The following is a 26,762-nucleotide window of genomic DNA, read 5'->3' as shown; positions in this document are numbered from 1 at the left end:
GGGGGCTGCAGGGACCGGCCTGGTCGTCATAACTACGTTGTAAGCCAGTTGCATGCAATTGAAGAGAGGCCCATGATATCAGTGGGCATACGAAATGGACCAGGGAATCCCAAAGCTGAAATCCCTAAGCCAGAGTGTCCGCCAAGGATGTCAGAATACTAATAATTGATCATGACTATCATAACTCATGCAGCTCACCGCCTGCTGTCCAAACTTTGTTGTGTTCTAGTCATGCATCTTTTTACGCCGTCCGCCACGCCGGGCCAAGGAACTTCCAGTTCAATTCAAAAAACTCCAAAACAGCCATGGTCAAAGAGGGGACGTGATTCCGGGCCGCTCTCTCGTATTACTTCAACATCACTACAGGTCCTTCTTGAATGCGTGCTCCGGCTTGTGAGTAGTCTCGTAGTCGATATGTACGTAGGCCCGCTCAATGTCCGGCAAACTCTCTAATTTGACCTGCAGCGCCTCCGCCACGTCGTGCGTCTCGGTGAGTGTGTTCTCGGGGTCCATGACAACATCAACCTCGGCAATGAGTCGAGGCCCCGAGTGGTAAACTCGAACTGTGTCGATGCCCTGTATGGCGGGGGAGTGCGTGAGACAGACATAGGTGATGAGTTGTTGCGTCTCAACCGAGGCGGTAACACCGACTATGAGCATGAACTCGGCGATGGCGGTGCGGAGCCAAATTGTCGACACGATGAAGGACAAGATGATGGCGCCCGTTGGGTCGATAAACCATTTGAGCTTAGAGCCACCAACTGAGGTCAGAATGCCGAAGCCGTTGACCAAGAGGTCATTGCGGTGATCAGACCAGAGGATGCGCACCTGGGAGTAGCGGTTCCGCAAGGAGAAGCAGTAGATAAAGAGGACGAGCTTTGTGGCGAAGGCAACGCAGACGGCAACAATGGGCTCGATGCGGAACTGCTTGGTCTCGGCCTCCTTGGGGGGGTTGGCCAGATCGCGCGAGGCAAAAGCGATGATGATCATGGAGACCGAAATCATCAGAAAACAAAAGACGATGTTACCGACGGTCTCGAGGCGGGCTTTGCCGGCCGGGAAGCGACAAGGATTGACACTCTTGATGGCGCGGGCGGACAGAATCAGAGTCAGATTACTGAGGGGGTCGAAGATGGCATCGGCCATGGTGGTAATGAGCGAAAGTGAGCCAGTGCTGATGGCGGCGTAAAGTTGCAGGGCCGTCAAAACTACGTTGGCACCGAAAGACCCCCAGACGGCAATCTGGAACTGTAGCTGGTTTTCACCGGCTTCCTGTCGGGCTTCGGCGACATGCTCATCGACCGACTTGAGCATGCGGTCGATAGCGGCGTTCTGTGTTTCGTAAAACTTTTGGATCTTGCGGCTTTGGCTCCACGGTCCCTTGCCTGGATCCCTGGGGTCCCTCTTGCGCGAGGTATTGGCTTTGATCTGGGCAAGGTCCTCCGGAGATTTGAAGGCGGAAGACAGTCCGTAAGGGTCGGAGTCAGAGCGCAGGCGGGTTTGGCTTTCGACGTCGGTGGCAGCGTTGGAATGGCGGGCGACGGCTTCTTGCTTCTCATCTTGGGCGGGAGGCGCGGTTTCTAGAGCTGTACTAAATGCGTTGGCCGGAGCCTCCTCGCTGCTGAGCGTCATAGAGCCTCGACGCGACGAGTTGGCAAGGTGAGATGGCGTGTGCAATCGGAAGGGATGCGGGTGCATAGTAATACTCTTGGAGAGGTCAGGTTCCATGGTGGCGGTAGGCCTAGAGCTGCAGTAAGAATACAAATGGTTGGTGATGTTGGCTGAAACAGGCATGCCACAAGTTGGCCAGGAAAATTAACATGAACAAGACTGAACACAAAATAGACAAACAGTGATGTCGCGAGTGGGAGAAGAGCATGGTGAGCGACAACCTTGGGTCACTCAGTTGCTTTCAAAGCGCACCGGAGCTTCTCTGCAGGGATTATGGCAACCCGGCAACTTCTAATCTCTGGCCCGACTAGTCAAGGTAAAGACAGACAAATGGCCGACGGTTGGCAGGAGGTGCTCCCAGGCCTAGGGGACAGGGCCAGCGTGAGCGGTGCGGGGGCCGGGGCGACAGGTGATTTGGGCGGATGAGTTGTCGAGACGTTTCTTCCTGCCCTAAAAGACCTTTAGCTTACTATGCAGCACCTTAGCTGGTCACGAGTGCCTACCTAAGGGAGCAGTAGAGGTTGGAAGTTTGTCCAGCGGGAAGTCTCAAGAACAACGAAGAGGTGTAAGCAAACCATTTGCCCACGGGAAGTCGGCAGGAAATGTGGGTGGGTTGTGGGATATGGGATGCAACGAGTAGAGCAAAAGCACCACACCGAGACACCGTCAGCATTGATTGCCGTCTTCCCAGCCAGAGCCACTATCGCTGTGCAACAAAGACCCGTCATCCGATGTGACGATGCTTTCGAGAAAGGGCGGACCATGTCGAAAAGAGTAGGCGAACCAACGTCTGGTAAATGTGTTGAAGGACTACCTTCACATCACACCCACCACGAATACATCGATTCGCAATATCATTCGTGGTTGGAGAAACGAGAGAGAGGAACTGACAGGCAGGCAGGCAGGCCGGCCTCCGCGACTCTCGGGCTTTTCATTATGGCTGAGGGACATGGCAGACAGGCGCTCATAAGTTGTAACACCGGAGGTGAAGTCGAATTACCCCGGAATGCGGCTCTACTTACTTTTCAAAACGAAACGTCACTGGACCCGAAAATGGCGGGAGATGCCACCCGTTCGGGTTATCGTTTCTGTCGCGCTTCGGGCACGGCCGGAACCCCCACCTCATAGAAGCCACCGAAACATACGGGCTGGTCTCGCTGAATTCTCGGTTTCGTAGAAACGACGGTGCGCACAGAATATCCGAAGCAAATAGTGTCACCCAGAGAGTATCCATAGAGTACGGGCACCGGGCAACTTCGAGAAATCATCCCAAAACCAAAAAATTGAAATTAAAAATAGGGTTCTATTATTTGAAAAACAACGGGCGGAAAAGTCACGTCACCAGTGCAACCCTCCTGCCATGGAATCACATTACTGCAAATACCAGTATGCACGCCTAGCCTAGGTATGATGGCCTGTCCCGTATTCTACAATTTGGACTCGGGCTTAACCGTAGACTCCCCAGCCCTTTCCAAAACCCAGTCTCCAACATCCTTGAAAAACTCCTCCTTGCACAAGTCCGCATGCAGCTGGTGATATGCACCCTCGTACGGCTTGTGTGTGCCGTCTTCGATGCTTTGCGTGCTAAACCACTTCTTGCTGGCATTGAAGCACGTCGTCTTGTCCTCAGTGCCGTGGCCCAGCCAGAGGCTCTTGACGTTGGGGCTCAACCTCATCTTACCATGCGCCAGTGCGTCCGTTCTCTCAAGCATACCCGCCAGACCCTCGAGCGTGCCTGTGTTATGCATCATCTCGTCGTCCCGGATGCTCTGCTGCACCGCGCGATCACGCGTGAGGTTCTCGGCGGGGATCTCGTTGACGAGCTGTTGCCGTGGCAGCAACCGGCTGGCAAGCTTGCCAAAGAATACCTTCAAGAAACCGGGCTCCTCGCCGGGGGTGAAGGCGATGAATGGGCTCTCAAGGAGCCAGCCGCGCACTTCGCCGACAAGGTCGTGGTACTGCGGGTCACTCGCCAGCGTAAGGACCTGACCGCCACCCATGGAGTGGCCCATGACGAAGACAGGCGCGTCCGGGGATGGGAGCTTGTCGCGGATAAAGGCGGCCACATCGGCGATCACACGCGGCGTTGGGCCCGTGAGGCCCCTCTCGGCGGGCTTCGCGGCGCTGCGGCCCCATCCGCGCTGGTCCCAACCGAAGACCTGGATGCCGCGACTTGCGAGATTGGGGAACAGCTCGTAGTAACGTCCCACATGGTCGCTGAAACCATGGACGAAAATGAGCTTTGCCTTGATGGGGCCTTGGGGCTGGGATGCGGCATCAGTGAGTTGCAAGCCGGACGGGCTGGGAAGCCAATGTGGCCACTTACTGTCCAGGTTTTGGTGTAGAGCTTCTGGCCGTCCAATTCAAAGGTACCCTCAGCTTCAGTGGCCATGGTGACGGTGATAGTGTAATGAGGTTAGTGACAGGAAAAATGTGAGAATTGCGGAATTGGTAAAGCAGACGTGTCGCCCAATTCTGGTGGATTGCGTGTTGCGGTAGTCTCGAGTTGTGACAAAGTGCGACGCAATATGTTCTCCCTTGCTTGGGTGGCTTTCACGTGCTTGCTCATGTTGGGAAGAGATCTAAGACATCCAGTAAGTGGTGGCACCTTGTGGCACTTGGCAGAGCCATGCTCCGCTTGCAGGCAGGGGAGCTTGGAGCTTAAGAGCTTGGGTCTCCAACAAGCTTCCCACCCCGCTCCTTATTGCCCTAGCTACCTAGGGACCAATACTCGTCAATCCGTCCATTCCGCCGGGCCTTGGTTCGCATCCTCCCCAACTCCAATGTATCCAGGTCCCCGCCCAGGCAAATTTGCAGATTGCTGTTGAGCGGCGCGTGGGTGGTCACATCGGCAGTTGTCACCTTTGCAACTGCGTCTGGTGTTAGAAAGCCCCTGTACGTCGCTCGTGCTGCGATATCAAATTATGCTTATTCGTTTCAAGGTTCCTGTTTTCGCAGCACTCTAAACGTCCATTCAAATCAGGTGGGATTGGTCTGTGATGCTGTGTAACCCCTAAAAATCATTTGTAGTACATGAGATGACAGCAATATGTGAGCTGCACTGGAGCAGCACGGGATTCACCGTTGCTGCTCAACCGCCACTGAGTATGTGGGCGGCTTGATATAAAACACTAGAGAATCACAAGTCCACCCCTGAAGCATGCCCGCTTTTGTCCAATGCCCAGGGGCCACGTGTGTATTACGGCCGCGGCTCCTTCTCCTTGATCTCCTCCTGCGGCAGATGTTCGGTTTCCTCGGCCTCTTCTTGTTCAAGATCCGACTCGATTTCTTCCTCCTCTGTAATGTGAGCTCTGTCGCCGCTGCGAGAGTCGGGTATTTCGCCGCCGCTCATCTGCCACTCCATGAGCTTGCTAAATGCGCTCTCCTTGTCGGCCGACAGCTCTGTGTACTTGCCAATCTCGGCCACTCCGCCGTTGTTGGAAAGCACTATGATTAGGTCGGAACGCTTGATAGTTGACAGTCGGTGGGCAATCGAGATGGTCGTATTCTTGCCCTTGAGAAGCGAAGCAAGAGCGGCGTTAACGAGTGTCTCAGACTCGGCATCCAAAGCTGAAGTTGCCTCATCAAGGATGAGGATATCGGGATCCTTGATCAGCGCTCGTGCAATAGCAATGCGTTGCTTTTGGCCACCCGACAATTGGGAGCCTCGGGCGCCGACCTGCGTATCCAAGCCAGCTGGAAGATCGCTGATGAAGTTGCAGTTCGCCTTTCGTGCTGCTGAGATGATTTCAGCTCTGCTGGCGTTAGGCTTGCCGTACGAGATGTTGTCGGCAATACTGCCGGAGAACAGTACGGGCTCCTGCGCCACCATGCCAATCCGGCGTCGCAAAGACTTGACGTTCATCTTCGAAATATCAACACCATTGATAGTGATGGAACCAGAGGTCGCGTTATAGAACCGCAGTAGCAAACCGGCAACAGTTGATTTGCCACCACCTGACGGTCCCACAACACATACGTTGCTACCCCAGGGAATCTCAAAGTTCAGGTCGTTGAAGATCTTTACGGCCGGCCGCGTAGGATACGCGAACGAAACGTTAGAGAACCGAATCGGGCCTTGTGCCGACTTGACCTTGAGTCCGACCGTTTGAGAGATACCAGGCTTCCTGTCCTGAAGCTCGAATAAGCGACTGGCGGCACCGACTCCTTTCATCAGCTCAGAGTAGAACGACGAGAGACCAAACAAACTGGACCCTGCGAAAGCTGTGTACATCATAAAGGACGTGAGATCCCCGAGGGACATGGCGCCGTCGCGCACAAAGTTGCCGCCGACAACCAGCATAGCGAGAATAGTCATATTGCCCGCCCAGCCCGTCGAGGCGAAGAAAGTGGCAGCAATCGTGGACTCCTTTTTGCCCAGGGCAAATATCTTCTTAACTTGGTGGTTGTAGCGACCGACTTCTTGAACTTCACCGACGAATGCCTGGCTCGTCTTCACGTTGCCGAGACGCTCTTCAGCGATCTTCGTCAATGTGCCCAAGTTCTTCTGGATTCCCTTGCTCACGTTCCTGATCGCGCGTCCGTAAAAGAAGGCGCCAACCGCAACCGGCGGCAGCATGACCAAGAGCAGGCCAGTCAATTTCGGACTCAGCCAAACCATGACCATGAAGCCAGCGCCTCCACTAAACAGAGCTCTCAGACCGTCGCTTATGTTTTGAGTGATGGATTTGCCGACAATAACGGTGTCTGAACTGAGACGTGAGATGAGGTCTCCAACTCGGTTCGCATCGAAAAACTCGGCGTCCTGGACGTATGTTCTCCTGTAAAGTTGCGACCGGAGACGTGCGACGACCCTTTCGCCGACAATCCGCAAGAGAATTACACGTCCGAAGTTGGCAATGGCTCCAACTGTCAAGATAACACCCAAAGCAGTGAAGAACTGTGGCATAGTCAAGCCAAATAAGCGAGCGTCCTCAGAGGGGTCCTTGGTGGCCATGTCGAGGATTCTGCCAACGGAGAAGGGGATGGACATGGTGACGCTAGACGATATGACGAGAAAGATCATAGCAATTCCGAGCCACCTCAGCTCCGGCCGCGCAATCTTGATCAACCGCCATATTTCCGAGAACCCAGCCTTGCCACCCTGTGATTTGCCTTCCTTTGACAGCTTCGCACTCAGGTTGACCTGGGCAGCTTTAGCGGCCCTCTCGCTCTTCTGGAAGTCGTCAAGCTGTTCCGTGTCCTGAGACTTTGACTCGACCTGCGCTGCGTTTTTCTCCGCCTCGCTTGCCGTCTGAGCCTGCGTGGTAGGTCGAGAGTCTTGTTGCTTCGAGAATCCGGTCGAGAAATAGCGCAAGATTGGCCGCGGTATTTGAGGCTCCCGGGATAACGGAATTGATCGCCATTGTGTAAAGTGGTGACGTTTAGCGAATTGTCCAGTAGGCAATGAACAAACGGGCTTGGTGGCGAAGCCTCTGATCTGCAAAAGAAGAGGATGTTGTAAGGCTGAGGATGTCGTCGAGGTGTTGCGCAGGCCGGGGAGAGATGCCAGCAGCGGCGTCTGGCAGCTCCCGACGCGGTGCGGGAGCAACACCGCAGATCGCGCTACTCCCGTGGCCATTTTGGAATGGAGTCGAAATAGATTTATCTCATGGGAGGCGCATAGTCAGAAAGGGTGGAACAATGAAGCGTCATCATACGAAGAAACGGTGTGAATTGCGTGTGAATAAAGACATGGTCTGGCTGATAAATGAACGGGAAAGATTCCGTCATCGGTCTGGCTCAAAATTTACAGTACCGGGAGGTACCCGATCTTGGGGCATGACACGCTGCAGCCGGCCCCCTCGGTGATAGTCGGGCCGGCCTTGGCCTTTCGCCGAAACTCCATTCCGCCTCAGCCGAGGATGACAGTCAATACCCAACGGCTTCACATCGCCGTACTTCTGTCATCTCGCACCACAGCTTGGTTCAAAACCGCGAGTTGACTGGAAAATGCTTCTTTTGTTCCGAACCTCCCTCAGCTTCTCAACTTTCCTACATACATGCATGCGAGGCTATAACGAAACCCCAATCCTGCTAATCGCTCACGGAAAAACGGCTCCTGACAAAGTGATTCCCTCCATGGCTAGGTCCAGCATTGCTGATGCCTGCCTCCTACTAAAGTCCTGAATACGAAAATTCAAGTAACCGTCCCGTATTTGGCTTCAAATAGCCCAAACTCAGTAATGGCCATACAGGCCAAGGACGCCTCCTGAGTATTCTAATGTAATATTACATGCCCCCTCCCAGTGTCTTAAAACCGTGACCAGTGGTGGCGGAGTTTCTGAAGGTGGACTATCTGTAAGAAAGACGTCCTTCAAGCGCCGCCATTGCTCTCTTTGCGTAGCATTTCAGCCACGTCAGCATCGATTTCATCGTCGCCTCCAAGGTCAGGGAATTCGTCTCCATCAAGTCGGCGTCTCTTGTTCGAACCGTTCGCCGAGACAGGAATTGACTGGTACTGAGAAGCGAGAGTAGACAGCATCTCAATGCCTGATGCGGAGGTCTGCTGGAAGCCTTGGCTTGACGCCGATCGCGCACGGTCCTCTCCTGCGTGGTGAGGAATAGCTGGTTCGTCATGAACAGGCGGAGGCGTGAGTGCTTCCACAGACGGTGGTGTAAAAGCCTCTACAGCTGGGGGAGTGAGCGCCTCCACCTCTGGTCTCTCTGGCTCCGGGCTTGCGGATACTCCGTTGCTTGGTGACTGCGAAGTCTCATGTGTCGGCAGTCCACGCATGATAGCGAGCTCAACCTCACGCCTTTTCTCCTCTGTCTCTGCTTTTCGCGACGTCAACTCTGCATATTGTCTCTCGTCGCTCATTAACGCATCCTGACTCGAGCTGAGAAGCTTCTCCAGTTCGCCAATGAGACCCTTTCGAGCCTTAACACACTCTGCAACAGCGCCCTCGGCGCTGGCAAGGCTCTTAAGAAGACCATTCAGGCGCGCGGCGTAGACTGGAGCGGAAGGCACAGGCGTGGAGGGGTCTGTGACCTTTTCGAAATCCTGGTTGGCGGTGCTGATGGCCGTCTTGGTGGGCAGGTTGAGCTTCGAGACATTTTGATACGACGTAACGAGCGGGGTGAGTTCTGCTGGAACAGTCGAGCCACCGATACCCGGGCCACTAAAGGTGGCTTTAGCGGTTCCACGGGCCTTGTCGAGTTCTATCTGAAATTTAGTAACATAACATTGAGAGCTTCTTGAGGGATTGCCGAACCATCAATGCGTGCTTCAATGGCCTGTTGAATGGGCGGTTCGAAAATGAAGCGATCCTTCCAGACGTCGATCACCCTTCTGAGCTTGCCCTGGATCTCAGCCGGCGCCCCCTTATAGGCCAGTGCCGTCGCTTCAGCGATGACTGGTGAGAAGGCAATGAGGAAGTCATCTTTGTGTCGTGCCTTTGACTGCTGAGTAACCTCTGTGTGTGTATTAGCAAACTTTTGCCGTCCGCAGCTCATCGTTGGAGGAAGGCAAAGAAGCCACAGCCCTCACAGACACTCACCATTTGCAAGATAAAGTAAACTCAGTCTCTTAGTGCTTGATGAATCCCGAAGCCGCTGCAGCCAAAGCTGGACTGTGCGATCCGCATGTCGCCTATGTATGTCAGCTCGCCCATCAACACGAAGTGAGTTGGAAGCCAGTGAGCTTACTTGTGGAACATAATCCATTGTGCCGCAGTGGCGATGCTGTCATGGCTCTCATTCAAGGCCGACAGCTTCGCCAACACAGCGTCATCGTTGTACGCCATGATGGCTCCGGTTTATTGTTGGGTCGTGTCCGTGGCAGATGGAGAAGGGTGTGTGGGAGAGGAGAGGTCGCAGACACGATCCTGGAAGTCAAAAGGCTGGGGGAAAGTTTGTGTCCTGTGCTTGGATGGGTGCTGTTTGAAAATGCTGGTGATGATGACTTATAGCACTTAATTTGCAGTCAAAGGAAAAGAAGAAAAAATCTCTGAGGTGCAGAGTTGGGAAGCTCCAAATGAGATCACCCCGGTAGGCGATAAAGTCTACGATCAATCAATCACTGGGCCTGAAACTCCAGCAGCAAACACTCAGGTTGCTTGCGCAAAGTGTCCGGGTCAGTGCATGAGGCGGCCCCTCAGTGTAAAGGGCCAAACAATGTAGCCGAAAGGCTGTAGACCTGGGTAGTAATATGTCTGCTTCCTGCGATGAATTGCCGGATTTGCTGGAGGGGAGGAAGGACTCAGTATGGTCGTCAGTAAATGGAGGTCGAATGGGGATCAAAACAACGCTGATGGCTCTGACGAGGTTGCTCCTAATCAGGTTGATATTCACTTCGCAGTGTCGGGGCTATGCATATAAACGATCCTTGTTTTTCCGCCGGGCACCCCAGTCACAGAGCAGCTTGGACCACAGAGGTGACACTTCTCAAAGAGGTGCATTCAACTAACCGATGGGGACAGCTTCTACGGTTACTAGCCAGTTGCTGCTGCACACGGCAATCACCGCTCTTGGCCAAAGTAGCCTCACCTGCTGCACCTACCTATCAAGTAGCTTCCTTACCTTACCCTATCTCACCACAACTCGATCCTGCCTATACCTCAACTGCACGAACATCACCAGTGGTCACAGATTTAATTACCTCTTTGGGTGCCCATCTCTGTGTGATATTTACATTGTTTCTTGGCCAAAATCCCACTACTGGTACTCGGGAGCCAGATCCTAGCAACCACTTCGACTATCCGTCCTCCTTTCCTTTTATTCAGCCACTCACACTCGTCATCAAAATGGCTGACAGATTCCCTTCGCTGGAGGACTTTGATTCAGGCGGTATGTTAACATCAGGGCTGCTAGCGTATTTCCAGGCTAACAGATCATTTCCAGCCCAGACCGACATCAAGGACACGGGTGTTGAACCCTCCGCCGACGATTTCCTTGCTCGCGAGAAGGCGCTTCTGGGCGACGACGCTGACCAGTTTGCTACCAGCGACGATGCTGTTGCTTTCGGCACCGGCGACGATGATCTACTCGGTGGTGGAGGGAGCGCTAACGTCATCAGCGAGGAGTCCACATTCGAGTCGCAGTTCCCAGATCTTGCCAACCAGAACGAGGTTCGCCACTGTCTTATCACTTTTTGTTCCTACCTTCTAACACAGAGTCGAACAGGCCGTTGCTCCTGGAGGGATTCCCGGCGGAAACATAACTGCACCTAGCGTAAACTACAACTCCGGCTACGGCGCCTATGTTGAGGAAGAGGAGGAGCCCGCAGTTATCCGCGAATGGCGCGAGCAGAGAGATGCACAGAACGAGAAGCGAGCGCAGCAATTTGCCGCACAGCGTGAGGAGACTATCAAGGAGGCTAGAGAAAACATCGACGACTTCTACAACAATTACAACGCCAAGAAGGAGAAGGGAATTTCTCAGACGCGCAAGGAAGCCGAACAGTTTCTGGCCAGCCGAGAGGATACTGTTTCTGGAGGCACGAGCTGGGAGAGAATCGCAAAGCTGGTTGATGTCAGCGGAAAGGGCGCGAAGGGTGGTGCCTCTGGCTCTGGCAAGGAGCGCTTCCGTGAGATTCTACTGAGTCTGAAGAAGGACGAGAAGGCACCTGGTGCTAGCGGCTACTAGATGCGTTGTAGTATGGTTGGACGGATGAATGAGGTGAGCGGTGGCAACCGCACGGGAGTGTCACTGAGACTTTGGCGTTACTGGCGGTGCCAACGCGCACGTGTATTCTAGATGACCCTTTCTGCCAGAGAAGAGCGGGAAATGGTCGCCATTTAGTAACTCTGGCATTCTCAAGAAACTTCCATGATAAAGACGTCACCCTGTCTCTCTGTCTCACTCGAAAACAACGTTTACAAAAATAAAAGAAGCGACTCGTTTAGTGACAATTCGGTCTATTGATCGCCCTACGAATCATACAGTCCGACCCAGAATCTATCGCTGCCAAGTGAAATGCATCTTGTGCCCGATTTAGTTCTTGCCGAAGTAGGTGTTGTAGCCCAGGACCTTGCGGCCGGCACCGTACAAGGAAGCTGTTATTTGTAAGCACTCGGATCACCGAATTGCTGGGGAGTTGCAACATACCGCCAACGGTTCCCCAAAGAAGGATAACGTAGGGGGTCATGTAGAGACGACTGCGAGGGTTCTGCGATAATTGAGTCAGCCTCCGTATATTGGCGCTTATACCGGTAGGGCGGTGATGAGGCAATTCGACATACGATCTTCCAGACACGGGTGTGCTCCTTGTAGGCGGTCTGGTAGAACTTCTGGAGCTCCGGGACCTTGTTCTTCGCGTCGACGAGACTATGCGGACGTCAGAAATACCCTCGTACGATATTGTTTCTAGCCTCAGTGCAGGCAGCCATTGGCGGCGACAGCACGCAGGCATTCGCTGACCGATTCTTCAAACCGGACGAGGTCACATACCCCATTTTGATCGATTCAATTGCGATATGCTCGGCGGTTGTGGCGATTGCAGCTTCGTGGCTTTCTCGAAATGTCGACTTTGAAGGACGGACGGATCAATCAGGAAGATGGGATGATGCCTTGGATTGGTGGGCCGAGCGGCCGCGATGACTAAGCGAACCCACTTCGCGGCTCTTTGTCGACGAATAACACTGAGCTCAATTCGGTTGACGGATGGAGCTGGAAGGGAACTTTTTGATCCAAGATTGAATTTGTTTCCATCACCAGCTTCCATCACCAGCTTCAGCCTCGCGATGCAGCCTGCTCCAGAACCAATGCGGTTTTAGATGTATCAGCTGCTATGCTTCAAAGTTTGTCTGTACACACTCGTGTCTTGGTGGTTCTTTACGCGGGGCAATGCAACTGGCCTCACAATGCCTCTGTCACTTGAATAGAGCACGCCTCGGCCGGCAGCAACCACATCAAGGGCTCAACCCGATTCGACGAACGGCCTCAACTCTACCAAGGACTCCATGCAGGCACTTCTACAGCTTTGGCACGCAAGCCCGTGCTTACAACGACGAATCTCTTACGTCCACTCACTCGCGACCTAGCACTCTTTTCCCACATTATACTGTCGGGTCCAGCAACCCCAGGAAATCGATCCTACAAGCAGAGGCTACGCCGAAATGTCCAGGGAAGCTGACCTTTCGAAATTTACTTGCAGCCACTCAAACGCCGAAAGTACAAAGTCTGGACAAGCCGTGGAGAGTTAACCTCGATGCCGAGTTCTACCCGACAACGGACTCCTGGTCTCTTCGGGAGGCTGGTCTTGGTCTCGTCGACATCCCCGAGAATGAAAACGATGCTTCACTTTGGCTCAGTGTTCTCCGTGCCGCTAAAAGAGAGCACGGGCAGGATGGCGTGCTCGCCATCTGGGATGCCGTGAAGCGACGCAAGACGTTATACAATGTGACGAGCGAAGGAGCAAAACTATTCTGGAACATCGTCTTAGAAGCCGTCCTTCACCGCGAAGATCAGCTTCAGGATGCTGTCTTATTTGCAGAGTGGTTGCTTCATGCACACTCTGCTCGGTGGCCATCATTATACTCCACAGTTGTTGCCTACTGTTTGCGCAACGGCCAGTTTCGGAGGGCAATGCAATGGCATCTGCGCTTGATACCAAATTTCGAACCTGGCTCAGAGGCTTTTGGCGCCATGCTGCGGGAGTTTGTTGTCACTCCGGAAGCCGACATGCAGCAGGCACTTCAAGCTTTGTACATCACAACTCTGCACCGTGGCTTGTATGATGAGCTTATCCCGCTTCTCTATCAAAGCGGCCTTTCCCAACAGTGTAATGAGTGGCGCAAAATATTCATACATCACCACGACCTACCCCGACCAACTGCTGTGTCACAACCATATCTGAGGTTCCTTGCCCGATACTACCCGACGACAGTCCTCGAGCTGGAGGAGCAGATGGTCGTAGGCCTGAATTCCCCGGCCTATTGGAATGGCCAAGACGCTCTATGGGATGCCATGAGTAGCACGCATAGCGACGAAGATGGCCCGAAAGGGGGACGGCACAGCGACACACTGGGCGCACGATGGTTCGCAAGCTCTTGGGTGCCACTCGACTTCGCAATTCATGCGGCCCATGCCCTAGGGATACGTCAAATTGGACCTCTATCACTCCAATCTATTGCTTTGCGTGAACCCACGGCTAAAGGAGTCAAGGCCCGTATTGAACAGTTACGGAAAGTGAACATTAGCATTGGGCATTCAGCGTATGCGCGGGTTCTAAAGCGGTTTGCCGAGAACGAGGATAACGAGCTATTGTCCGAATTGCTGCATACCGATATTCATCCAGACGTCTTTGACGACCCCGCAACTTTGGCAAGCATTCGAAACAAAGTTGTTAGCACCGGGCCTTGGAAAACACATCGGTTACTGCTCGCAATACAACCTGCAATAGCCGAGGAATCGGTCGACTCAACATCGAACTATTTGCTGCAGCAGTTCGTCAAGCAGGGACAAACCAAACAGGCATTGACTCTGCTTGATGATATGCGAGCTATGAATATCGACATCTCCGCATTATCGGTCCATCACATCTGCCAGAACATCTTCGACGTTCTGTCATGGAACCCCGAGATCACTGAACACAATCAGGTGACCTTGCAAATGGCCATCACATATCTTGCACGCCTGACGTTGGTCCAAAAGCCGGTTCATTCGCGTTACTGGCAAAAGGTAGTCTTCGGCCTGGGGAAGTTTGGCCGCATTGGCGAATTGGAGCAATTGTGTTTTGGTGTTCTCGAATCCTACCAAAAGCGTTGCACTTTAGAGGGCGGTCTGCTTCCAGTCCATCACTTGGATGCACCGCCGTCCGACGTCGAAGGCTCAGATTTGGAGGTTCTCGTCCCCGCCGATTTGCCTATCACTCACGAGCATCACCCAATACGCCGGATGTTCGACAACGCCGCTCTGCATGCCGCAATTGTTCGTTGGGGCTTTAAGGCAGGGCTCTCCAAGGGACCTGATCGCTGGGCTCGCGTCCCCTTAGATACCAAAATCGTATGCGAGTTCTCCGCCGCTCGGGGGGTACGATTTCTTGCTAAATTAAGCGAACGAGGCATCCCGTTCCGGGTGTCTGTCGTTCGGGAGGAGGTTGTGAGATGCCTCGCTCGGATGTATCTTTTACAGAACATAGGGAGGTCTCAAACGAAATTAGGGCGACCGACGCTGGAAGACATGAGCGAGTTATTCAACAAGGCAGCCGGGTGCAAACTTCTACCGGACATTGCGGGATTGCGAGATTTAATGGAGGGCGCAAGAGAAAAGATGCGGGGTCGGTTATGATTGCTATGGGTGTAATACCACATGTACTACCACTCATTCATAGATGCGCTGGATGACTGAAGATCATTGCGGGTCGATGATGAATCCCAGATGCGCTCGACGTTATTCTAGAAAGAAATTCATACATTTAATTTTACACGTCTCGTCTTTCGTCGACGTCTATGGTGTTGGACGTCTTGTGCCTACTCTTCACCTCCGTGATTCTTGGGTTTGATTACTAGCAGGATAATCATGCCCACTATAATGAGAAGGAGGAGGAGAATGATTTTTCGCTTTGTCGTCTTTTTCTGGTACCCAGCAGCGACAACAAGTTCCTTCTCGGCCCCCTTGACATCGGTGGCCATCCGCTCGACGTTATAGTCTATCCTGTCCAACATTGTACCCTGATCAATGACCATGTTCTGCAAGTCGCGGAATATGTCGGCGAGCTCGATGATGCCCTGGGCGATGTCTTCAATCTCCCGCTCGCGTTGGACAATGGCCGCATCGTTTGATTGTAGAAGCTTCTGCTGCGTCGCTTGGATTGTCGATTGCGAGAAGGACCTGTCGGCGTCGGACTCAAGCATAGATGGGTCCATGTACGAGCTGGATGGCTGTGGTGTTGACCCTCTCTCGCCTGCTACGCCTACGCCGCTGAGGCCGCTCATCCCACGCAATTCTGTCCTGTTGTCAGTATACCGCCTATCTAGACTCCTAACGAAAATCCCGGCTTACTTTTCAGGTATGCGCTCTGCTTCTTTCTGAAGAGCGCACTGGAATCTTGCACCCTTGAGGCTAACGATATCTGTATGTTCTTCGCCATTGTCTCTTCTGCATTGGTTATTGTCCCCGAATGCTTAGATTCCCGAACCATCTGCTCGACCCGCTGGATGCAACGATGGCAGTCGTGGAAGCCCTTCGTGATCTGCTGCGTGAGCCTCTCAATCTCCCTCTCCTCGGCCTTCTTGGTGTCCTCGTCGTTGAAGCCCGGCAACACATGCTTCTGGTGCAGGCGCTCCAGCGCCTGGCTCTTGGTGGCTATGTCAGCCAGCAGGTCGGTTATCTCGTCGGATATGTCGGCCCAGCGCGGGGGCAGGAGATCCATCTCTATAACGGCGTCGCCGTCATCCTCAAAAGCGCCGGCGGAGAGGAGGCCGCGCGTGTCATCGCTCCCACTGGCATAGCTGCTGTTTCCGGGAAAGGCATCGCCGAAGCTATTCCCACCGGCTGCGCCGCTGTACTTTGTCCGTTTCGTCGGATGGTGCGCGTACGACTGCCGATAGGAAATGTAGCTGCAGTAGGTTAGCACGAGAGAACGAAAGGTCCATCAGCTGCTTTGCTGGGGTGGGAGAGAGGCAAATCGCTGATGGCGTCGACGTACAGATTCGTGCGGTCTCGCCACATGGCGGACGCCAGATGGGCGTGTTGATGCTCCTCAGCCTGGAGTCTTTTGTCGCTCGCTGCGCGGGCCGCTCAAGGTCGTCGTCATGAACGAGAGGTAACAAGTGCAGAATAGGACACCATTGACATGGGATAGAACGTTGCAAATATGTGTATGTAGGGCGATTCGGGATGTCCGTCAGGAAAGGTACGTCAGATAGGTTGGTTGTGTCAAGGGCGGGCTGGTTTAGCTGTCCAAAAAGGCAAGGTTCGGCTCTAAGCTTCGAATCGCATTTACTAGCACTCGTAGGTAGTTTGGTATGTGATTGATTTGTGAGATAACCGAGCCAAGACGCAGTGAGTGACAAGCACGGGGCACTCTAGATTCTCGAGTCAATGTGAGATACGCAGTAATGCAACCCTGGAATGCGCCGACAGGATGTGCATTAACACGTTGATAAACTGGACAAGTTATACATAGAGCCAAGAGCCATTGGCGGCTGATTGCGTCAGTCAGGCCATCGGCGGAATGAGCCGCGTGTGGAGCGCACTCAAGGTATCCTCCTCCCAGCTCCAACTGGTAATGCAGATGATGCCTCAGTGCAGTGCTTGTTTTTTTTTTGGGGCACTGTCGTAAGCACACATTTGTAGCTAGTAACACAGTGTTCAGTCTTAACGGAGTTGGCCTTATGTCAGCATCTGTTAATGGATTGATGGGAGCAAAGTGGGCTGGGTGGACTATACTAAAAGGGGGCCATTGTGTGCAGGCTGACACCTGGCATGACCGGCACCTCAGTTCCAGTCACTCATTGCTCAAGGCCAGGGCCGCCAGGTAGTGGCCGACGTACTTGACGCGCTGAACCCACGCTACCGGAAGGCAGGGACTTGCTGGCCCAGGCCGACCAGTGGTTCATACGTCGCTGAGCCCAGCCTGTCAGCATTCAGTTCGTGGCCGTGGCCCCCCTATCGCCCGACAAAACCCCCCTCTCTGCCCCATCCCTCCCCACGAGCTGCACACTAAAGAAAAGCTCGACCCCAAGGCACACCCAGTGGCATCTAATCTGGCCAAGACTCGCGAACACTCTTCGCGAATATCCTCCGACCTCAACCAACTCGACCCCCTTTGACTTAAGACGTTTCCCGACCCTAACCCAACCACCCTCCGCACATCATCGCCCAGTATTCACCATGGTTAGTCTGCCATCCTCAGAGATCTGTGCTCTGTCCCCGCATTCGCGTACCCTTCAGGATGTAACCCCGCGGCTGGGGGGCTGTTCACTTCGACTCCCATTTTCGGCAAGCTTAACTGACACGGCTTCGATCCATCTAGGCTGATTCCCTCACCGAAGAGCAAGTCTCCGAGTTCAAGGAGGCCTTCTCCCTCTTTGTAAGTCATTTAATCTCTGTTTTCGTCGCCATTTGAATCTCCTGGGAACTGTCGTAACCTTTGCTAACGCATCACAGGACAAGGACGGCGATGGTCAGTGGCTCACCCCTTCCCCCTTGCTTTCGACTCCGCGCGCCTGCTATTGCGACCCTCGCGAGCATTTCGATTTGAACACCAGAACCCAGACGGCAACGAGCCCGGAGTCGGAAGACAGAACCCGCTTGACATGACGCTAAAGAAGGGGGACAGGACAAATCACAACCAAGGAGCTCGGCACCGTCATGCGCTCACTGGGACAGAACCCCTCCGAGTCGGAGCTCCAGGATATGATCAACGAGGTCGACGCTGACAACAACGGAACCATTGACTTCCCTGGTAAGCTGAAGCCCGGTTATCGCATGTAGCCAACATTGCAGTTTTGCTAACTTGTACCTCTCGCAGAGTTCCTGACCATGATGGCTCGCAAGATGAAGGACACTGACTCTGAGGAAGAGATCCGTGAGGCCTTCAAGGTAGGAAGTGGTGCGCAACATCAGGCGCGAACAATATTGACATGGCATAGGTCTTTGACCGCGACAACAACGGGTTCATCTCTGCCGCTGAGCTGCGCCACGTCATGACATCGATCGGCGAGAAGCTCACTGACGATGAGGTTGACGAGATGATCCGTGAGGCTGACCAGGACGGTGATGGACGCATTGACTGTAAGGATTCGACCCTCAGTCGCTTGTGGTTGCTCTCGTATTCGATACAGGCGCTAACAGGTGATGACTAGACAACGAGTTCGTCCAACTCATGATGCAGAAATAAGGCATCAAATTGCACAAGCGGCTGTTTGCCAAGTCCCCCTAGTTTGGCTGCGCGGCATTCTTTTTCTTTGCGAGGAAAGACGCGGGCAAGTTTCACCGGGTTTGGGCTGGTTAGAGGGTATCCTTTTGGGCCATGGAAGTTACCATGCGGGGATATCCAGCGCAAGGTCGGGTGGAGGACTCTATGCTTCCGCCTCACTGTCAGCAAGCTTGCTTGTTCCGTTCCCGCTCTATGACGATGCTTATTTAACGAACACACCTCCAAAACAGACACAGACACAAGACATATTTGAATGAGACGGGAGTTACGCTTAGAAGGGGATCTCTTCCAGGGCGATGAATGCAAAAAGTCACTCAACACCCAGTGCGTTCCACCCGGTGATGTGAGGCACACATAGTTATTTTCCAGTCACCCAAGCTTATGTTTAGCACTGAACCCGGATTAAAATGAGTTATCGTGGATTACAGCCGGTAGGTGCTGCGGTAGCCTGCGGTAGCGATCATGCCTCACATATGTTTAACTTGTCCAGCATTGTAAGATGCAGCCTGGACACGCACCAAAAGAAGAAGGGAAAGGCTAACTAAATTGACTGTTCAACATGGGAATCAGGGCATATTAAAGATCTGGAAGTCCTGAACAACGAAGCTCAGCCAAAAGTTGATATGGCTTGGCAGGGCTGAAGGCACCTTCTCGATCCCCCCTCTCATTGTTATAGAAAGCAAGAAGGATGACGTACAACCTCATCTAAATCCGGTTGTGCAAGTCTCATACGGAACACAACCCCTAATTCAGCCGAGGCAAGGCGGCAACTAGATGAAGGAAGTGCTGGATAGCTGGACAGAATCGATTGAGTCATTCAGGGCCGATTTCTCTAGCAATACAAAGTCAACTGAACTGCCACTCATGGCACCCGACAGTACAATAGTTGTAGCTGAGAAAGGACAGTGTTCGTCTACTAGATTTCCAAGTCATTGTTGTAGCGAGGACTTGTGATCTGTCTCGCCCCAAAGGAGTTCAAGCAACCCAGAGACCCCTTATCACCCACAAGGCACCATCACCAGACATCTATTGAAGGACCCTAAGAGTGCCCCCCTATTGGAGCCTTACCGACATTGTCCTCATCCTTGCAAGTGATTTAGGCCTGAAATATAGGGCCGCAGATCCGGTCGGCCCCACAAATGTGCCGGCGCTGGACCTGCCACAGTGGCACAGCCAGGCTGATGGGGACCTTGACCTGCACGATACGTGCTCAGCCCGCCCGGACCTGACATCCTGGGCACGTTTATCTGGTCTATTCCGCCGACCATTGGAAGTCTACACGACTATCGACACTTCGCCATTCGCGACTCGCCATTCGAGAGCTCCCGACAAGTCTGCAACCCCGTGAGCCTTTTCTCTAGGCTCGAACAGCCTGCCCAAGGCCCTACGTGGGCCGCCCCTGTTGCCCAACATGAGTTCCTGTGCGAGAGAGCCCCTGCCCCTCTGTGTCGGTGGCCTGGAGCTGACCCGGGTGACACTCCAGTGAAGCAATTCATCCGCAATGTTCGCGCCGCCAAGACCATTGCCGACGAACGAGCCGTTATTCAAAAAGAGAGCGCTTCCATTCGAGCAAGCTTCAGAGAAGAAAGCGGGGATCACAGCGTGAGGTGCGCATTACGAATTGAGACTCCTAGGCACCGCATTACAGACAAAGGCTGACGGTTGACCACCAGACGGAACAATGTCGCCAAGCTCCTTTACCTCTTTACCCTCGGCGAGAGAACACATTTTGGCCAGATCGAATGCCTGAAGTTGCTGGCGTCTCCGCGGTTCGCAGATAAGCGACTGGGCCACCTGGCCACGAGCCTGTTGCTGGACGAGAACCAGGAGGTCCTGACGCTTGTGACGAACTCGCTGCAGAAGTGAGAATAGTCATTTTTCGTGTTAATCTTCACTGGAAATGCTAACAAGGAACAGCGATCTCGCACACTCGAACCAGTATGTCGTCGGTCTGGCCCTTTGTACCCTTGGAAACATTGCCTCCATCGAAATGTCTCGAGACCTGTTCTCCCAAGTCGAAACATGCATCAACACGTCCAACCCCTATATTCGGAGGAAAGCAGCGCTATGCGCCATGCGCATATGTCGCAAGGTCCCCGACTTGCAGGAGCACTTTGTCGACAAGGTCAGCCAACTCCTGGCCGACCGAAACCATGGCGTATTGCTGTGCGGCCTAACTTTGGCCACCAGTCTGTGCGAGGCCGACGAGGAAGAAGGTGGGGAGGAGGGCGTTGTCGAAAAGTTTAAGCAGTTTGTGCCGAGCTTGGTGAGAAGTCTGAAGGGGCTCGCAACATCTGGTTACGCCCCCGAGCACGACGTCACCGGCATTACCGATCCGTTTGTGCAAGTGAAGATCCTCCGCCTACTCAGAGTTTTGGCCATGGGAGACGCGCAGGTCAGCGAGCAAATCAACGATATTTTGGCACAGGTGGCGACGAACACGGACTCGTCTAAGAATGTCGGCAACTCCATCCTGTACGAGGCTGTTCTCACAATTCTCGACATCGAGGCGGATTCCGGCCTCCGCGTGCTTGGAGTCAACATTTTGGGCAAGTTCCTGTCCAACCGAGACAACAACATCCGTTATGTCGCGCTCAACACTCTCATAAAGGTAGTCGCTATTGAACCAAACGCTGTTCAAAGACACCGCAATACAATCCTTGAGTGCCTGAGAGACCCGGATATCAGCATCAGGAGGCGGGCGCTTGAACTCAGCTTTACCCTCATCAACGAGAGCAACGTACGGGTTCTTATACGGGAGTTGCTTGCTTTCTTGGAAGTCGCCGACAACGAGTTTAAGCCGACAATGACTAGCCAAATAGGCATCGCCGCCGACAAGTTTGCGCCAAACAAGCGATGGCATGTCGACACGATGCTCCGAGTGCTAACTCTCGCCGGAAACTACGTCAAGGAACCCATCATGTCGTCTTTCATTCGATTGGTCGCTACCACCCCCGAGCTGCAGACATATGCTGTTCAGAAACTCTACATAAGCTTGAAGAAGGACATCACGCAAGAGAGTTTGACACAAGCCGGAGCCTGGTGTATTGGCGAGTATGGTGACGCTTTGCTGAGAGGAGGACAGTACGAGGAAGAGGAGCTTGTGCAGGAAGTTAAGCAGCACGAACTCATTGATTTGTTTACGTCCATTCTCAACAGCAACTACGCCACCCAAGTTGCGACGGAGTATATCGTTACGGCACTCGTCAAATTGACGACAAGGCTGTCGGATCCTACACAGCTCGACCGAATCCGGCGACTGCTTCAAAACCATCAAACAAGTTTGGATGTCGAGGTGCAGCAGCGAGCTGTGGAATACAGCAACCTGTTCTCTTATGACCAGATCCGTAGCGGTGTTCTGGAGAAGATGCCGCCTCCTCAGATCAAGGAAGAATCTCGCGTGCTCGGAGCAGCGACCACCTCGAAGAAGACCAAGGCCACAAACAGGAAATCAAAGGTCATCAAGCCCACTGAACAGGACCTACTTTTTGATCTTATGGACACCCCAACAACGACGACCTCTGCTACTGGCGGTGCCTCCAACACCGACCTCTTAGCCGACATTCTCGGCGGCAACTCTTCGCCCCCTCCCACGTCAACCTCTCCTGTACCGCAACAATCCAACGTTGCCTCCATAATGGACCTATTCTCACCAGGCCCAGCCCAGCCAGCAGCTGCCCCGGCATCCACAGTGGGTGGCTCGAATCTCGATTTGATGTCTTCCATGTCCGCCGCCGCAACTCCTCCGCCTCAATCTCAGGCTGCTCCACAGGCCCCAGCAGGCCTTCCCGTTTACGACAACAATGGTCTGAACGTCAGCTTCCAAATCCAGCGCAACGCCGAGGGGCTAGTACAGGTCATCAGCCGGTTCAGGAACTCCAACCCCGGGCCTCTCTCAAATGTGGGGCTGCAGGCAGCTGTTCCCAAGACGCAGAAGCTGCAGCTCATGGCCATTTCGAGCACGGATGTTGGACCTGGTGCCGAAGCCACCCAGAGAATGATTGTTTCTGGAGCCAAGGGGGTAAGTCACTACCTAGCGAATCCGACTTTGTGTCAATTTGTTAGCTAACATCTTTGCAGCCGTTGCGGTTACGTCTAAGAATCGGATACGCGCATCCATCCGCCGGAGAAGTGATGGACCAGGTGAACTGGACCGAGCCATCTTAAGAAGGAGTAGTCTGGTGGGCATGGCACGAACATACATGACTTGAGCTTGTATATTTAATATGGCAAGGCAAGCGTGTAAAAAATAGACATATCTGCGAGGATAAAAAGCTGTGCGAAATATGCACATCGTATTCGAATCTATCTGATTGATGCCCTATCTAGTATGCCATGCTGAAATGCAATGAGGACCACGGTAAAAGCGTTGTGAAGACAGCGTTTTGATTCCCTTGCGCCACCAACATTTGTCTGTTGGGGTGTGACAAAGACATGCCAATGGCAGGGACTCCGACCTCGGGTCCATGCATAAGCACTCCATTGTCATCGGATCTTGGACCCCTTGACCTTGCCACACAAAGTTGTCCAGATGTACAAACCTCGATACTTTTTCAACATTAGACCTACAGTTTCTTTTCATTCCAAAGTCGAGCGTTTTTTCTCGTCCGCGGTAAAAATGAAGGCAACGTTTGGTAGCAAATGGTCGCATATCGAGCGCACAGCGACCGAACCGCGAGGCTCTGTAATAATCATCGTCCATCAGCCACTCTTCTCAGTCAAGATCGCTGATAAGTCGCAGAATTTATACACTGTCACTCTCAGTCGTATCGAACAAGTAAATAGCACCACTCGACTGTTCCGCCTGGGGATACGTGAAGGGTCAGGATCGAGCATCAAGGTAAAATATACACCCCGCGCTGACTGCATCACCACAAATCAGTCATAGAGCCCTTGCACGAGGCACAGCTACTTGATCACCTCTTTGTTCATTTCTCGAGTAAAAATCAATTGCTTTACTCACCAAAACAGTTTCTTCCTGGCCAATGGCTCGACACTTTTGTCCCGGGCACGGCCAACCCAGGCGGCTTCACAATCACCAGCCAACCGTCCAAGGCCACTCTCTCATCCTTGCCGTACCTCGAACTCGCGGTGCAACGATCTCCGTCCAACCCGGCCGCCGCTTGGCTGTGGGAACAACCTGTCAATGACGGCAGCCATCCGTCTCTGGAAGAACCCCGGCTTCAGGTCCGGGTAGGCGGGTCTTTCGTTTGGCCGCCCTGTGGTATCGATCTATCCTCTCTCCGCCGGGTTGTCTTCATCGCCGGTGGCGTCGGTGTGAACCCTTTAATAAGCATTCTTAGCCACTTGGCCGAAGGAGATTGCCCTTACGACGTTCAGTTCCTGTATTCGACAAAAGCCCCCAAGGACCTCGATGCAGAGAAGATCTTATTCATGGAGCGGTTGGCTGGTATCTATGGGCGAGAGAAAGTGCAGGGCCGTCTCCGACTTTTTCTCACCGGCCTGGATGCGGCAATTGGTTCGGAGGAACCCGTACTGTCATGTAACGAGATCGATGTTCCATACAAGCCGCGTCGTATTGTCCTCGGCGATGTAGCAGAAGCGCTAGGGTCAAAGAAGGAGCATGGCTCCACGGTGCTTTATGTTTGCGGGGTGCCGTCTATGACAGATGAGTTCGTAGAGAAACTCATCTCTCTCGATAGCCTATGCATCCAGCCTCATCAAGTTTTTTGTGAAAAGTGGTGGTAATCTAGAAGGCTTTAGCTCTGCATCCATTCATATCGATTCCCTAACCTGGCCCCGTGAACTAACTGCAAATGAAACGACGGAGCTTCACCGAGGTTAGCATGAGATCTTCATTGGCAAGGCCCTCGTCCCATCCTAGAGCCGTTTTCTAACGTAATCCTATGTTCTTCTCCTAGAGACGACCACCCAGGTGTTCATATGTCATTACTAAGCATGCAGTAACAAGGAGTGCAAGAGTAGTAAAGGAGCATAAAGTAAACCCTGCCGAACCAGTTTCACAGCGACCTTTAAGAAATATACTTAAAGAGTATAATAAATGCAGCGCGCTGATAGCCGACAAGGGGATGAGGAATTTGACACTCGCATTCTGTAAATAATATTACAAAGTTGCTTTGGCTGCACTGACACCGCGCTGTTTGTTCAAGTCGTATACACTCTCTACGACTCCGTCATTATGTCCTGATTTCCTAGTGAGTCCTCGCTGGCGAGTCTTCCTTGAATGCAGTGCTGAACAATCCTCAAATTCTTCCTGGATAATCTTTGGCGCGCCCCCAATATCTGTCAGGGCAGTTTCCTCGTTGACCTTACCTGAGACTGAGAGACCGGACCAATTTCCTTCGGCTGATCTTCACCAGTATCACCTTGATCTATGTTGACACCTAGTTAGCTGGCGGATACGTTATTGTGTTGCCTATACTCTTTCTCGACCCTCTTCTCTGAGATCAACTGATCTATACGAAGTTCGCGGTATGCTGCCTCAGCGGCGACTTTGTCGAAGTTTCGTCTAGCCATCGCGCACCCCGCTTATAAGGATCTATCCTGCCCTGCTTCCTGCGCAGCGGTGATAGACTTCGTTCGAGCCGCTTCCACTCCGAGGTTTTCATATCGGAAAAGTTCTCAGTAGTCAATATCACGCCTGGGGTATGATTGACTGCAGCCGAATTGCCAGACTCTGCAATATGCTGTTCACGTGAGGTGCCCTTCGCTGCCATGTATTCATGTCGCCCAACCCGTCTAAATACATCCAAACCTCCTGTAGAAGGGGGCGGCATCTCATATTCCGATGAGGGTGATGGTGCCATTGGCGGTGGCGTGGGCAGGGGACGCGCAGGGATGCTCTCTTCGCCGGTTTCCTGAGAGAGTGAGGGTAGGATGACTCGCCTGGCCACTCCGAACTCGAATTCGTCGGCGCCGCTCGATTCATCCACGTACGGTAAAAGTGAAGGCGTGACGGATGGAGCTCGCGTTGACTCAATCGAAGATCTGCAGAACGAAGGCTCAACGTCGGGTAGCAAAGGCAGTGGTCGCATGGGATCTGAAGTTTGCCTGATATCGCGAGCCAGTTTGCTAGGCTGCGGCATATTGGTTAGAGTACCTGGAGGCGGCGCCAAGTTGGGTGGGGTTGCCAGGTAGAAAGCTCTTTGGGCACACTGCTCATGTTTCTTTCCCTTCATCTTACCACCGGCGGCACCGTCATCGTCAAATACTGATCCATCAAGCAAGGGAAAGCCGAAGAATATCGCTTCTCTGTCAGCGACCTTTCGGTCCTGCATTTGGGGTGTCGTCGGGAAATGTTCACACTGCATATTCGATGTAGCCATGAGTTCCTCGTAGTACGACTCAGGCACAAGATTCAGCGCCTTCAAGTGTGCCCAAGTGCGGTAGAAGAAGCGGAACGTGGCAAATGGTGAGTCCACGTGATCGACGAGAACCCAGTCGTAGAAGGTAAGATCCTGAGGTGACTCTACTAGGCCACCAGTCGGAGATCTGACGGCCGGGTTAGCCACGGTCTCTTTGCTTGACCATAACCCAATATCTTTGGTTGCTTATGTTTCAAGCCGGAATATCAACAGGAAAAGACCACTTACGTGATACCATACTTGTCTTGACTACGAAAGTCGGCGAGTTGAGGGGCTCGTCTTTTCCTTTTCTTGGATCGGAAAACCTGCAGGTCGATAAGACCGCCATCCATAGCAGCCGAAATCTCTCCAAAGCGGGGCGTAAAATGGAAGTATCGTTTTTCGACGCCTTCGCGTTTGTATGTCACCCCGCTCTCTCGGTACTGCCATTTGTGGTCGGGTTCATACAGGGCGTGGTTTACGATTTGATTCTGAATAGCTTGGGACTTGATGCCCCAAGAGACCACCTGACGGCCATTCATAGCCATCCTGAAATATAGATATTTGGCGTCGGTAGGAGGTCTGTTTATTGAGTAGCGGAGATGAAACTGGGCCCCTATCATTCTCGGTCAATAATAGCAAGCAGGGGAGGGTGCAAAGGAAACAGATAGGCGGCGGCGAACCTGGGGAAGACGGAATGTAAACCGACGTAGTTGGCTTGCATTTCTCCGGTGTCGTACTCAAACTGGAAGCTGGCGAAGGCGTCGGACTGGCAGGATATGGGCCACGAAGACGGATGGAGGAAGAATCGGGGTGAGGCAACTCGGACAGACCTTCGTCATTAGGACTGGGAACGATCGCGACGTCGAGACCGCGTAAGCTAGGCATCTTTGTGACATGTACAGTTTTTTATTGAAATTGGGCGGAGGCAATAGAGCCAG

The 26,762-nt window shown here is 53.1% G+C and overlaps 12 protein-coding genes across 12 annotated transcripts; 5 read left to right on the top strand and 7 right to left on the bottom strand.

Moving 5' to 3' along the window:
• Window positions 1-360: 360 nt before the first annotated feature.
• Window positions 361-1,728, bottom strand: EsH8_IX_000729 (cation efflux family-domain-containing protein; the record flags this gene model as incomplete). Its single annotated transcript, XM_083267065.1, has 1 exon — window positions 361-1,728. The coding sequence occupies one exon, from the start codon at window positions 1,726-1,728 to the stop codon at window positions 361-363; it is 1,368 nt and encodes a 455-aa protein (XP_083130630.1).
• Window positions 1,729-3,098: 1,370 nt separating this feature from the next.
• EsH8_IX_000728 (Alpha/Beta hydrolase protein) lies at window positions 3,099-4,063 on the bottom strand (the record flags this gene model as incomplete). Its single annotated transcript, XM_083267064.1, has 2 exons — window positions 3,099-3,935; window positions 3,998-4,063. 2 exons carry the CDS (start codon window positions 4,061-4,063, stop codon window positions 3,099-3,101), a joined length of 903 nt encoding a protein of 300 aa, XP_083130629.1.
• An 807-nt stretch (window positions 4,064-4,870) lies between these two features.
• On the bottom strand, window positions 4,871-7,252 carry EsH8_IX_000727 (ATP-binding cassette permease mdr2; the record flags this gene model as incomplete). Its single annotated transcript, XM_083267063.1, has 1 exon — window positions 4,871-7,252. One exon carries the CDS (start codon window positions 7,250-7,252, stop codon window positions 4,871-4,873), a length of 2,382 nt encoding a protein of 793 aa, XP_083130628.1.
• A 735-nt stretch (window positions 7,253-7,987) lies between these two features.
• Window positions 7,988-9,416, bottom strand: EsH8_IX_000726 (RNA polymerase II-binding domain-containing protein; the record flags this gene model as incomplete). The annotated part of the gene is made up of 4 exons (XM_083267062.1): window positions 7,988-8,832; window positions 8,886-9,086; window positions 9,171-9,262; window positions 9,319-9,416. The coding sequence occupies 4 exons, from the start codon at window positions 9,414-9,416 to the stop codon at window positions 7,988-7,990; spliced, it is 1,236 nt and encodes a 411-aa protein (XP_083130627.1).
• Window positions 9,417-10,415: 999 nt separating this feature from the next.
• On the top strand, window positions 10,416-11,256 carry EsH8_IX_000725 (clathrin light chain CLC1; the record flags this gene model as incomplete). Its single annotated transcript, XM_083267061.1, has 3 exons — window positions 10,416-10,458; window positions 10,513-10,739; window positions 10,795-11,256. 3 exons carry the CDS (start codon window positions 10,416-10,418, stop codon window positions 11,254-11,256), a joined length of 732 nt encoding a protein of 243 aa, XP_083130626.1.
• A 348-nt stretch (window positions 11,257-11,604) lies between these two features.
• On the bottom strand, window positions 11,605-12,065 carry EsH8_IX_000724 (cytochrome c oxidase subunit 7; the record flags this gene model as incomplete). The annotated part of the gene is made up of 4 exons (XM_083267060.1): window positions 11,605-11,666; window positions 11,719-11,779; window positions 11,853-11,937; window positions 12,061-12,065. The coding sequence occupies 4 exons, from the start codon at window positions 12,063-12,065 to the stop codon at window positions 11,605-11,607; spliced, it is 213 nt and encodes a 70-aa protein (XP_083130625.1).
• A 335-nt stretch (window positions 12,066-12,400) lies between these two features.
• EsH8_IX_000723 (uncharacterized protein) lies at window positions 12,401-14,901 on the top strand (the record flags this gene model as incomplete). Its single annotated transcript, XM_083267059.1, has 2 exons — window positions 12,401-12,410; window positions 12,785-14,901. 2 exons carry the CDS (start codon window positions 12,401-12,403, stop codon window positions 14,899-14,901), a joined length of 2,127 nt encoding a protein of 708 aa, XP_083130624.1.
• A 182-nt stretch (window positions 14,902-15,083) lies between these two features.
• Window positions 15,084-16,284, bottom strand: EsH8_IX_000722 (t-SNARE syntaxin TLG2; the record flags this gene model as incomplete). The annotated part of the gene is made up of 3 exons (XM_083267058.1): window positions 15,084-15,559; window positions 15,616-16,172; window positions 16,262-16,284. 3 exons carry the CDS (start codon window positions 16,282-16,284, stop codon window positions 15,084-15,086), a joined length of 1,056 nt encoding a protein of 351 aa, XP_083130623.1.
• Window positions 16,285-17,448: 1,164 nt separating this feature from the next.
• Window positions 17,449-18,457, top strand: EsH8_IX_000721 (calmodulin; the record flags this gene model as incomplete). The annotated part of the gene is made up of 7 exons (XM_083267057.1): window positions 17,449-17,451; window positions 17,591-17,647; window positions 17,725-17,740; window positions 17,897-18,022; window positions 18,089-18,159; window positions 18,210-18,351; window positions 18,423-18,457. 7 exons carry the CDS (start codon window positions 17,449-17,451, stop codon window positions 18,455-18,457), a joined length of 450 nt encoding a protein of 149 aa, XP_083130622.1.
• A 1,450-nt stretch (window positions 18,458-19,907) lies between these two features.
• On the top strand, window positions 19,908-22,663 carry EsH8_IX_000720 (AP-1 complex subunit gamma domain-containing protein; the record flags this gene model as incomplete). The annotated part of the gene is made up of 5 exons (XM_083267056.1): window positions 19,908-19,917; window positions 19,980-20,103; window positions 20,170-20,358; window positions 20,414-22,517; window positions 22,577-22,663. The coding sequence occupies 5 exons, from the start codon at window positions 19,908-19,910 to the stop codon at window positions 22,661-22,663; spliced, it is 2,514 nt and encodes an 837-aa protein (XP_083130621.1).
• A 451-nt stretch (window positions 22,664-23,114) lies between these two features.
• EsH8_IX_000719 (FAD-dependent oxidoreductase) lies at window positions 23,115-24,205 on the top strand (the record flags this gene model as incomplete). The annotated part of the gene is made up of 3 exons (XM_083267055.1): window positions 23,115-23,180; window positions 23,238-23,336; window positions 23,468-24,205. The coding sequence occupies 3 exons, from the start codon at window positions 23,115-23,117 to the stop codon at window positions 24,203-24,205; spliced, it is 903 nt and encodes a 300-aa protein (XP_083130620.1).
• Window positions 24,206-25,549: 1,344 nt separating this feature from the next.
• On the bottom strand, window positions 25,550-26,369 carry EsH8_IX_000718 (uncharacterized protein; the record flags this gene model as incomplete). The annotated part of the gene is made up of 3 exons (XM_083267054.1): window positions 25,550-25,554; window positions 25,662-25,969; window positions 26,071-26,369. 3 exons carry the CDS (start codon window positions 26,367-26,369, stop codon window positions 25,550-25,552), a joined length of 612 nt encoding a protein of 203 aa, XP_083130619.1.
• Between the last annotated feature and the right edge of the window lie 393 nt (window positions 26,370-26,762).

Source organism: Colletotrichum jinshuiense, chromosome 9 (genome assembly GCF_051148585.1).
Source record: "Colletotrichum jinshuiense chromosome 9, complete sequence".
NCBI lineage: Eukaryota > Fungi > Ascomycota > Sordariomycetes > Glomerellales > Glomerellaceae > Colletotrichum > Colletotrichum jinshuiense.
Note: the sequence above shows the minus strand (reverse complement) of the source record. Positions and strands in the feature narration are given on the sequence as shown.